The 12,673-nt window shown below is 45.4% G+C and overlaps 1 protein-coding gene across 2 annotated transcripts in view; it reads right to left on the bottom strand.

Annotated features, from left to right (window-relative positions):
- Nucleotides 1-12,673, bottom strand: part of LOC144152432 (suppressor of lurcher protein 1-like) — a 481,850-nt gene that overhangs the window by 309,239 nt on the left and 159,938 nt on the right. The window contains exon 2 of one of the 2 annotated variants that reach the window (XM_077683699.1): nucleotides 1,432-1,598. The exons of the other annotated variant lie outside the window; for it this stretch is intronic. Coding sequence (XP_077539825.1) covers nucleotides 1,432-1,521 — 90 coding nt within the window. The 5' untranslated portion in view covers nucleotides 1,522-1,598. The remainder of the gene's footprint in view (nucleotides 1-1,431; nucleotides 1,599-12,673) is intronic. 2 annotated transcript variants of the gene reach the window in all.

Below are 12,673 nucleotides of genomic sequence, written 5' to 3'. Positions count from 1 at the left end.
TTTTTGTTTGTTTTTGACGGAAGCCACTTCCCCTCCTCCGCTCTTTTTCTTTCTTTCTTTTTTTGCTGTTGTGCTTTCTAAATAGAAATCTGGTGTTACCGGCTGTTCACCGGCCACTAGTGATACGATTTAAATCGCCAGGATGAATGGCTTCACTGGTTTCATCACCTCTATTTGAATAAGCCCGGTCGAAAAACGTTGCTCGGGAGCGAAATGTCCCCACACTTTAAGGACATTTTACCGAGTCAGATATTCCTTTTTAGTGGCTCTTTTGTTAACATAATTGAATGTGTAGCTGGCTCCAGACAAGAGTTTCTCCGTCCGCATGTATGCCTATGCGGTTATAGCTGACGAAAAGGGACTCCGTGACGTACGTTTGCCTAGCTGACAAAGTCCTTTTGTTACAACCTTTTACTGTTTGATATGCCCTCCGGGCTAACCAGCAGCGGCTTCAAACACGTAGGTAAGCAAACGATAAGGTGCGGGGTGCAAGCCCCATCCTGTTCCTCTTTGTGAATGGAGGAGGAGTAAACGGATCAGTAGAGATATTGCCCCTCCCGTGAGGCTGCTCAATGCATATCCCTACCTCACACAGGAAGCGTGCCTGTGTGTCTATCTGTTAGGAGCCCCTTAGGGGCTGGGGCTGTTGGCGTCTCCTGTCGTCGTCGTCGTTGTCGTAATCGTCATCTCGTGTGGTCATGGTACCAAAACACCGGGAAACTCGTTTACGCCTCGCGCTAGAACGAAACGCGTACTAAACAAACACCGGGACACTCGTTTACGCCTCGCGCGAAAGAGCTTCGTGCTTCAAAGACAAGAGACCTTTACAGCAAAACTGTATACCTCTACCCCCCAACGGTTTCATCTCCATGGGCAAAAACGCCAAGGCGTCAAGAATGCACTTTTGCACTGCATGTTTCGCCCCTCCCCAGGTTTCACGTTAAAGGAGATGGCCCTGGGATGTTTTTTTTTTTTTTACATCGTGAGTATTAGTTATACTATTTATCAAGGCTTAATTAGTACTGGGTGATTTAAATATTTTTTTTTCTATTTCAAATTCCGCAAAATTCAAGTCGCGTTATGTCCCCCGCCCGAAGGTGCTCTTCACCGGCAGTAGATGGTTACTGTGTCACACGACAATCACAAAATTACCTAAATTAAATGAACATCTAGAGACCTCTCCAAGGATGTACTCGCTCGAGTAAGATTGTAGAAGTGTCAGATACGAGATAAGAGACGCTGTATGAACCAGCGCATCCAAGTTTGAAGTACATATCATCCCCTTCCAGGCTGTACTCATTTATCAATACTATCAATTTTTTAGTCGAAATGTAAGTCTTGATTGTCCTCCGTGTCAGATGGAGGGAGAGGCTATAGCAGCAATATTATTACTGGTTTTTCCCAGAATTTTGTTTCGCCACCAGCACTCGCCTTCGTAGAAACGGTGCTCCCGCTCAGGGCCATGCTGGATGCGGCCCTTGCGGCGAGGTCGGCCGGCAGCGCTGGCCTCGGCCCGGTCATCCGCGGAGGGCATGGGGCGCTTCACGCCGACCTGGCCTGGAACGCCCGCGACGAACGCTGCTCACGAGGCCGCGGGGCTGCGACAGGGGAGGAGACGGCGGACGAAGGCGTTAGCACGTCAGCAGATCACTCCGATCAAATGCAAAGGGGTGGGGGGGACTACGGGGCATCCGAGGTGCTAAAACTCGAGTTCAAACTAGTATAGACGGAGTCTGCTGAAATACACTGGAAACTAAACGTTTGAGCGAATCGAATGCTTCGGTGATTCGCTGTCGAGTGATGAACGTGCCAAGAGGCTCAAACTAGATTTACGTGAACAAAACGAACCCCGAGGTATATAAGAAAGCTCTAGTAAGTTGATTGATAACTGTGCTGGTGGTCAATTTTGTTTGTAAACTCGAAGTTCCTGGGGTGGCAAAGAAAAATAACATGCCTAATGACTGCTTATTATTTTATTGTGCTATCACTCTTAGCACGATAGCCGCACAAATTACATTGTTTATGTAGACATTCAGCGTACTTCGCTTTTAGGGGCGAAGCCCCTTAGGGGCTGGGGCTGTTGGCGTCTCCTGTCGCCGTCGTTGTCGTAATCGTCGTCTCATGTACACTCTTAATCTGGATCCACATAAGATCCACTTAGTAACTGGAACTTTTTTGCAAAAAAGTTCCACTTATATATTTGGAACCGTGTTCCACATATCCTGAAAATGTAAGTGGAACAGTGCACCACATATTTTTGCAGCTAAATTATCTGGATCGGCGTTCCAAATAAAAGTATACGGATCACTGTTCCAAATAAACGGGTAGTGTAAGTTACTGGAACACTGATCCACGTAAATGATTATGGATTTACCCGGTGCGCCGTTCCAGGTACCTCCAGACCAGCTGTTTATATAAAACGGTGTTCCGATAGGCGTTGAGAAGCTGTCTATGGGACTCCACTTTTCCAATATATCTGCTTTCCTGTTGGTATAAACTGAGGTCATTTGCCAGGCTGGCGGATGCATTGGTATCAGAAGGAAACCGCAAGCACCATTCTAACGCAGCCTTGACATATGGCCCACAGTGATACCAACAATTGGAAAACAGAAACCGCCGCAGCAGTGTGGTCCCTGACAGTTCCCAACAGTTGCCTATCGGAGCACAGTTCTATATAAAAGCTGGTCTGAGATACCTGGAGCGGCACACAGAGACTTTGGCTTCATCCGCCGCATCCTGTTCTGGGTTTTGGCTGCATGTAAAAAAAAAACGGACTCGCATTAAAATACATACCAAACCAACTATTAGCACTGATACAATGCTTTTCAAAACACTAAGCAAATTTTATTCGCTCGTATTATTGCGTACATTTGAGATACGGAGACATATCTGTTTCCCACTTGGGCAGAAAACGACCAGCGTACAGGATCAAATACCAAAACAATATGAAGTGGCCAAAACGATCTAAGTGGCATTTTCCTATTTTCGCTAATATATTACCGTTCTTCTTTGCTAAAAAAACATGGGTAATAAAGATGGATTTAAGCGCAACCGCGTCACAAACAGACTTGTACATCTACCCTCGCACTAACTCAAAAAACATTACACAACAGTGAGCATAAAATATGCTGTTTTATCACATGAAATCAGGTACCGCAAGTGCGGAAGTACCCACAGCGCTTGCCATACCATGTTTACGCATTCCGGTTCCAAAATATTCAGTTTTCTATTAAATTGTAGGGAAAAGCCAAAAATATAAGCCATACGCAGTTGGATTATCACAAGACCTGCAAGAATGTAGGAAAAGAACACCGGAGCCAATACTAACAATATAACATTTGCACAGAAAAACTTACCGGAAGCATGTGGCACTATTGAACAAATAAAACATACACTATATATCAATATCAAGCTAACTGTAGCCAAAACCGACTATATACGCGCCCTGAAAAAGCCTTTCACTGAAGCCGCGTTGCTTCCCCGACAATTTGTAGGTATTTAAAATAACTTATCCAAAAAAAAGCTCATAGCACCCAGTGTGAATCTTACAAAATTTTACAAACCAGATAGCTCGGAGCATGTTACGCATTTTAAAATTTAACACGCAGCCTAACTCTAAAGACGTTATTAATTCCCTCAAGAACAATTCAGACATGCCAAATAACCAAGCCAGGTTGCGTTGAAACATACAGGTGACCAGTTTTACCAAGCGAACTTGGAAGCATTTTTCCAGCCGGAACATTTATCTGAGGTAAAATTCACAGTTGCGTGCTATACAAACCCTACTATCATGACGACAGTATGCTTGTGACCAAAGCACTGCCTCTAACAACAAGAAATGCAACTTAGACCAAAGTAAACAACTTTTTCAAGCCAAATATGTATATTTCGCATTCTTCTAGGGCTTAGGTGTCAGCATACAGTACAAAAATTGATTAATAAAGCCCCAAACCGTCTGTGTAAATAATTACTCTCACGTTTGCACCCATCAACCGCAGCACTGCCATGGAAAAAAATTACGATCTGCACTTGAATAAAACGTTTCAGTGCAGTGCCATTAACTACATTACAGAGTAACAGAGTAGCTGCAAAGGCAACGTGCGCTTTGTGCCAATAATGAAAAATTACAAACGAAAGCACGAGTTCACTTTTGCAATTGACATGCCGCTTGCACCTACCAATCATTTGAACCACGACATATCTTTCCGAATAGGCTTCAACGCCTAACAATAATTTAAAACCCCAAGCAGAGTGACCACATCAAGTCTTTCAACAGAGCTTCCAACTTAAATGACACCAGGCCACTGTTAAATGGCCAAGAACTCTCTGCAAAAGTCCCAAGAACTCTCCAAAGTCGCATAAGTTTCAGGAGATTCAGATGAAATATACGGCGAGGAGGATGACCACATCTTGATGTGACAACGCAGGCGGAAAATCCATGATGTGTTTCTTGCAGACAATATTTACGCTGCCATTTTCTTCTCTCAAAATAACTGGACCTCGAGAATAGCTGGACCACGTCATGTACCTTTAAGGAAGGAACAAGAAAATTTTGTTAGACGATGGCTTTAAATAAGTGAGTTGCTTAGGATACCCCTTTTATAGCAGAGTAATTGATTGAAATATCAGCGATTTCTTGGTTTTTTTTTTTCTGGGAATGCTGCTAACAATGAACAAAAAATATTAGCACAGACTGTCAATGGCCGTTCTCTAATTCTGGAAAGCAACCGCACTGGGCGTGGTCGTGGTGCCGTATTATCACAGCAGCAACTCTCATTGTGAAAGCAAAATGTTTGCAAAACTTGAATGCAAAATAATAGTTTTTTTCTCCACATGTTGAAGCATCCGAAACAGGCTGAATGTGAAGGTATTTCCCAATATTGGAGTTCACGATTTATTTTTAACAGTAAGATTTCGCTACAAAGAAAACTTCCACAAATTCAATCCCGGAAAAATAAACTGCCAGCTTTAATAAACACTACCATAAATTGAGTCCCACAAAAATAAAATGCCAACTTACCCAACTAAAATTAAAGGGGCACTGACACAAAATTTTGAAGGCGAGATAACTTCGGAGATACATTGGTGGGAACACGTATACATCATCTGCAAAATATCAGCGGCGAATACAGCCTAGAACATATTTAAAATCAATTTTAAAGTGTGCGAAACGCAACCGAGCAGCCAGCAGAGGACCACGCGCAATCGACATCCCGAGGATATTGTGTAAATAAACAACGTCCAAACACGTCACGAGTTTGTGTTTGCCGCTTCCGCACTGCCGGCGTTTTTCGCGGCTCGCCCGGCTCGCCGCTTCAATCGGAGGGCCGGAGGGTGGAGCTTCTGCTCTCGAGAACGAACGACCTGACCGTTGGCAGCGGAGGCGCCGTGATTTCGTCAGCTCATCGGGCAGCTGGCCGCGACCAAAGTTCTACAGCGATTCCAGGCACTCTGTTTCTATTACTGTTTATTGCCATTGGATGCGAAAACGCGGCGGAGGCACGAAAAGCCCACTGAGCTAGCCGCACGGTCGCTGTGCAGGCGGCGGCCACGGCCGCGAAGTGGCCCAGGCCGGCGCAGGTAGCTCGAGTATAGCTTGTTACCGCTGCACGAAATTGTCCCCAAGTCACGACCATGGTGGCTTACATGAGAAAGGAGTTAATGATGCGATGGCGGGTTGCATTAAAAATTGTCATCTGCACCACTTACGAGAGCGGCACTCGAATATCCGCCGCAGTGCTAAGCCGAACACATCTGTAGGCGGACCTGTAGGCAGACCGGCCGGCTGCTTCCAGCACGCGTCTTGCCACCCACCGTTCTCGAGCGTCGCGCGTCGTTCTTTAGCCGCGGTAGCATTTGCACTCGCAGCGCCTGCGTCACATCCACGGTCGCTTTTTAATTAAGCGCCTCACGAGATCAGTACGTGGGGGCATTCGCAGAAACTGCCGTCGATGTGGATTCGATAGTGCTACGGCGGCTCTGTGATATCCCTCCGACGGTCACGTGGTCAGCTTTGTTCACACAAAATCCATCGTTTCGCGGCACTCGCTGAAACCGAAACTGCGAGTGGCCGCATTGAAAATGCCTCTAATTAAACAACCGTTGCACACTGAAGCAAATGAGGTTTCTACAGGTTATAAGTAGGTTACTAGCTACTTATCGCAACAAAAAAAAACAAGATGCAAAATTTTTGTGTCAGTGCCCCTTTAAGATGCAGGCGTTCCTGGCAGGGCCTCCTCGGAGTGCATTTTCAGGAAAGTTTTTCCAACGTGTTCCCAAAAGCTCTTACTGTCGTTTTCACCCACAGGTCAAGTTGTCACTGAAATGGTGTTCCGAAGCCATTACGTATATTGCAACTACCTAAAAAGGGACCATCAAAGTTCCAGAACTGGGAGTGCGTACTTACTTGTAGAATGCAATGATTTCATCCCGTACGACGGCTTTCATGTGTTTCCTTTTTGTGAACACACGCCTTCAAGAACGGTGAACACACGCCTTCAAGAACCAGAAAAATGGCAGTATGCATTCCTTGTTCCATTGATTTAAGTCCCGGTCCGCCCTATTTCCTAGAAAATAAAAACAGTATAAAAATATCGAAGCATAAATTTACGCATAAACATGAAACATGGAACAGATAAACGTAAGATGACGCCTTGAAAGCACATCAACACCACTCGAAATAGCGCCTACCTTGCGCGCAACGGGCAAGGTCGAAGACTCCCGGTCTGGTAAGCACAGTAAAGGCATTCTACTCAGCAGACTAACACAACGCCGCAATTACCACGCAAGTTGTGCTAAAATTTATTTTGCAGCACGAGCCCTGGTAACGTTTTCAGGCGAAACAATTTTAAATATAAAAATATTTGAACATTTTTAGGCTCACCTATCATTGCTCCATGCGGAGTGGTGAACGTCTGTATAATACGCAACACTCAAGAGGCCCTCTTTCGTGGCTTTATGACTTTCACAATGCATTCATAATCTGCCACACTTGTCACGACGACGCCTCGGCGTGCCGAAGATCTCTTCAGCCACAGTGAATGCCACAGCCATGATTTCAGAGGTATATGTAAGGAATGGAAATAATTCGTTTTAATTTCTGTTCTTCAGACAAAGGAAAACAATTGTCGCAAACTACCAGTGTAGAGACAAATGTCTCCACAGTCAGCCATAGTCTGCATCTGGACAGGTTATACAGATCGAATACAGAATGTAGCAATCTGCTTTCGCAGTATATTTTCTAAGTTCAAGGAAGCACAGAAACGGGTTAATGTTGGGTGCACATAGTGATGCAAGAACTTATCACCTGAGCGTTGTCGGAAATTATTTCGACTCTCGGGTTACCACCGACATTGACGGCATAAAAATGCAAGAGTGGCTAATTTCTAACGCGGTTCGTGAAGTAGCAACCACTAATTATGGATATTGGATAATTATCCTGAAGTCTCAAGTTACCACTGACATTAACAGCATAGAAACGGCAGCACACTTTCTATATACCCGCTGCGTGTTGTGCTTTCACATTTCTTCCCCTATAGAAAAGAAACGTTTGTTACTGCGGTACTAAGACAACTGTCCCTTCGATTTCTCTACACTTCAGGCAATGTTATTTAAAATAGATCATCTCAATTGGTCAAATGAATTGAAAGAAACATGGAACATAAACATGAAACATGGAACAGATAAACGTAAGATGACGCCTTGAAAGCACATCAACACCACTCGAAATAGCGCCTACCTTGCGCGCAACGGGCAAGGTCGAAGACTCCCGGTCTGGTAAGCACAGTAAAGGCATTCTACTCAGCAGACTAACACAACGCCGCAATTACCACGCAAGTTTTAAAAATACCAATAAATATAAGGACGGACGCTCCGACAAACTTGCTTGGAAGTTGTACACGTGTGCACGCGCGATTATCGCGAGCGACTAACCCGAGAAGATTCGCTACCGCAGAGATACACAGCAACCGTCAATATACAACTAAGCAAAGCCACACAGTAAGGGAACATCCAATCATGAAACGCGCAAACCAGCAACTTCCTTATAGGGACCGGGCGGCCGTTGTATGGCACCACCGTCGTTTCAGCGAACAGCGCCGCCCGTGGCGAACCGCTCGTCAGTGGAATGCCGGTGGCGGTCAGCGCAGCGTAGTTGTGCATGGCTTTCTGTCGTTTTTCTGCGGTGTGGCTTGCAAAGCGTACGTAACCCCCCCCCCCCCCCCCCTGCATTTTTCAGACGGGTAAATCTTGAGCGTGGATGTGACGTTTACGAGGCATGCCATGTTTGTTATTTACGCCCATACTCAGTATTTACAAATAGCAGACGACGCTCAATGCGCCAACCTGGAAGTCAAGCTGGAAGTGAAAGTTCGTTTCTTCATGCAATTTTTTCATGCCCGCATGCAGTTTCACTAACCGAGGAGTATATTGCCGCTAAATGCTCCCACAAAGCCGGTGTGTGCAACCGATCTAGGAATGCTGCGGCGCTGGCATTTGGCAGTTGATGACGAAACGGCGTCGACGCCGTGCACAAGCGAAAGACAAAGTTGGGGGTGTCTTCGAAGATTTACCTCAAAACAGAAATTGTGACGGAACACGCTTCCTTAACTTCATTACCTACGGCTGAAACGTGTTTAATTTCACAGAAATGCTCTTACTACAGTCATCGGTAATCGTTGATAGAATAAATACCGCATGATAGTAGAACGTTATTGCTTGTCGTGGAGAAGCATTGCTTTACAAGAATTGCAATGGTTGCTGGCTAGTTCGTAAATGGTTTTTCAAGAACCAATTCCTGCGTGGCTGAAGGACGCCAGACAGTAGGGTGTCCGAAACCTGTACTCAGCTTCACAACTGAATGCTGCGGTCGGTTTACAAGCTGCCACCTACGCTTGAAAAATCATGCACACCTCCGTCTAACGACATGGTTTAGTGCAAAGCTCTATTGTATGGGTTTCCTTGGTTGCCTTCTGGATTTAAACTTTGACTAGTTAAGCGTCGAATTTTACCAGCACGCAGTTTGGTCTTTTGATCGCAGCGTCTTTGACTTTGACCATTTCCCATTCGATTTCGCACGAAGAAAGCTCTGTGTTCACCATCATAATCATTAGACGGAGGTCTAGATGATTTCGCTGTTTAATTTCGAACTTCCATGCCCTCTCTCCAAATCTAAACTTTTTCCAGCGTGTCGGAAATGCGTCTGTGGTGGAGGACTCGGGCTCATGCACTCATATTTGAGGCAACTAATCGCGCGTTTTTGGTGTCTTCACCAGGCATTACACGATTTTTTTAGGAACTCCGTAAAGAATACTTAAGCATTAAAAAACACCGGCTGACGTTAACACTGCCACATTTTTTAACTATCGGTACCAGCCTTTATTCTACGCAGGTGGTAAAACGGGAAGGGGAGGAGGGATGGTTTGTAGCTTGGGCTGTTGAGTTGGTGAATAACTTTGGCTCGTGATCAAATTACTACCACAAATGTGGGATTTCCACTTCGTCTTTCAGGCTCCCATGCTGTCACAGTGTCGCTCACCAAAGCCGAAGGTACAAAGCTCACGGTTACAGAAAGTGTAAACTACCGCAACATTTCTACGGCTACACGGTAACCCATCTCGTATGCAGGTGCCTTTCTATTTAAAGCACACGTATCGAGGTATCCCAGCGCTAAGGCTCGCGTGGAAACCGTAGTCATTGAAACCAGTGAAGATAATTTAAAGTGATAGAAATGAATTCTAATATTGCTAATAGTTTTATTCCTACTCAGATCGCGCGGAGCCAGGCGCATAGCGCTGCAAAAAGCGCTCGTGTCAATGTAGCCCTTCCCCAACCTTACAAGCATCCAATAAGTTTGCGTAGCCGATAGTCCATTTAAGAAGAAAATACTAATAATAGCAGTTTTATTCGTACTCAGAACGGGTGGGGCCAAGCGCAGATCGCTGCAAAAAGCGCTCATGCCATTGCAGCCGATACCAAACTTTAGACGCGTCCGACAAGTTTACGTAGTCATTACTGCATCTAAAAACCCAACACATCTGTCTAGACTTCGTTTCATCTCACATGTCTGCTCACAACGCCACCAAAACATACAAAGCACCGAAGCAAACACGACAAAAACAACGTGAGACTGTGTAGTCCAATGCACCGGCTCATTCCACTGACGAGGGGAGCGCCGAGTGGTGGCGCCACCCGTCCAGCTGCCCGGTCCCTATTCGCCCCGAGCGCGAACACAGTCGGCCCCTGGCGGCGGCGGGACGAACCGCTCCTAGTGTGGATGGCGCTCTCGCGTCGTCTGCTTTTTCCCATTGCGTGCGGCGCAAGACGCGTGCTGCACACGACAAAACAGCCAATATGTGTGCTCGTTTGGCAGTAAGCAATGACTTAGTTACCTCTGCTTGCGCATTTCCTGTAGAAACGCAATAATCAGCGGCCGTTGCGGGTTAATGCGCTGGTTTAATTCCACGAAACATCTTCGCCCTGGTCACAGCTTGAGTGTGAAACTTGTTATAAACATTGCTTCCACACATTGCACTTTTCTTATTGTTGAGTGCAGTCGTCTGCCGTTTCGGGAACGTCTAAGGGTGCTTTTTGAAGGTGGCGTGGTGATTATTTAAAGGATAAAAGTTTAGTACGCGAAACGGGTAAGCAGCGACAAGACGCATACGCGTGCAAATTCCACACCCTCGTAAAATTGCGCTGTGTCCTTACAGAAAGAAGAAACAAAGAAAAACATTTACGCTGCACACGACCCGTGCGCTATCGCCCATGTGTGATCGTGTCCTTCCCGTACCTTTCCTAAAATAAATACCATTTTTGGACAGTCGTTGTTTATACTGAGGAGGAGGAATAAACATTTATTCAACTGTATCGAGTTGCTAATTTTACGTATTATTTAAAATACGTTTCTATGGATGCGCAAGAGTATTTAGGGGGAATTTTTCGGTAAAATTAAGCAGTTGTGAGTTTGCGTCTGTCATGTGGCAATCCGTGTGTCATTTTCGTATATATCATTTTCAAATCCGACACGAATCACCTTGTCCAGAAACGTGTCTCACTCAGCATAACCAAATGCCTAATATGGTCACGTCTTAACCTTTCAAGGTGGACCTAAGTTTAAAGAAAGAGAAAACGCGTAATATAATGCACGTTGTTGCCCACATGTGTGAGGGGTGTGTGCCATGACTCGCTGGCTTTTTTTTTTTAATTTTTCCCACAATGCTTGCTTTCAATACAATGTTGAAAAAGGCGAGCCCCAATTCCTGGACAATCTCGGACCAAAAGGGGGTTAATCAGTTTTGAAAATATGAGTTAAAGTACTGCTTTTTCACCGCTACAGAACACGACGCCTAGTGTAGTTTCGATTGTAAGTAATAGTGATAACCATAGTTTGGCTTTTCGCGTTACATGCGTTCTCTTCTCGCTGCTCTTGCAACGTTGGCAGGACCCCCCCCCCCCTTTCCCGAAAAAAATAATTTTATTCTTTAACCAATCCTCAAGAAGTAAATGCCAAGACAAAGTCGATATCCAGTTTACAAAACACAGTAGTTACCGGGAACCCGTTGCGCTGATTCGCTAGGAGAAATAAAAAGGAAATGTTTTACTACATCTGCAACAGCGCAACTTCATTTATTGCCATCTTTAGGGTTCGTAAGCGACCTTATACGCAAGAATGCAAACACATCTCGCTGTTGCAGGCACCTGTTAGATTTTAAAAGGAACGCAAATGGTCAACAGAGCAGCCGGAACAGAAAATTTGTGCTCACTGTGAGGTCCCAGAAGCTTGGTTTGCACACTGTAAACCTGCTTGTCACGTAAACCTAGCTAAACATGAGATATTGATTGTACTGCGTGCGTTGACAATTGAATTCGCAAGTTCACTTGCGACGAAAGCCGTAAATAAGCTATCCGAAACCGTTATTCATCAAACCTTCCTTCAGAGTCGCTAAAGTACGTTTCATTTAAAAGACCCGTTGGAGCGGTTACAGTTATATCTCTGCACTGATAAAAATTCAGTAATCTTATGTTGCCTTTTGAACACAAAAAATATCGTAAGCTCTTAGAAAGAATTTCGGGGCAGTTAAGTAGTGTTACCATTTCAGGGCATCCCACAAATGCAAGAATGCGTCATGCTACCAGTAAAAGCGATTGAGATTGCCGTTGTAAACTCAATTTCAGAGATCGAGGCTTCCTGATTTGTTTCTATTTACGCTTTTATTGAAGGCTCAAAGCCATAGTCTGGAAAGATCGAGCTTGCTACGAGCCACAGCGTACAAGTTCATTGTCACAATTACGGCCATTCTGAGATTCCCGATGAGTCGTCGCTTTTTTTTTTTTTTTTTTTTTGGCGTAGTAATGAAAACTGACTGCCGCTTCCATGCTATACATTGAACGTTGAGGAACCGAACTACAGCATACCACTCTTGTTTGCACCTTTCGTGCGCACATACGGCGAGAAAAAGGCACGAAGCGCGCCCACAGTGTGCATTCTTACGGGCCGCTCAGCGGAGCATCCACACTAGCAGCGCGACGCTGTCGCCACCTACATGTCGAGCTCGCGGCGAATAGGCACCGGTCACTGCTCAGAGGGCGCGACGAATAAAGTACACCCAGCGCCGCCCCGCGGAAGCTTGAGCTAACTCCGGGTCGGTGAGAGCCAGACGGCCGGCGCGCCGGC

Source organism: Haemaphysalis longicornis, unplaced genomic scaffold (genome assembly GCF_048455015.1).
Source record: "Haemaphysalis longicornis isolate Haplotype H1 unplaced genomic scaffold, Haemaphysalis longicornis Haplotype H1 scaffold_9, whole genome shotgun sequence".
NCBI lineage: Eukaryota > Metazoa > Arthropoda > Arachnida > Ixodida > Ixodidae > Haemaphysalis > Haemaphysalis longicornis.
Note: the sequence above shows the minus strand (reverse complement) of the source record. Positions and strands in the feature narration are given on the sequence as shown.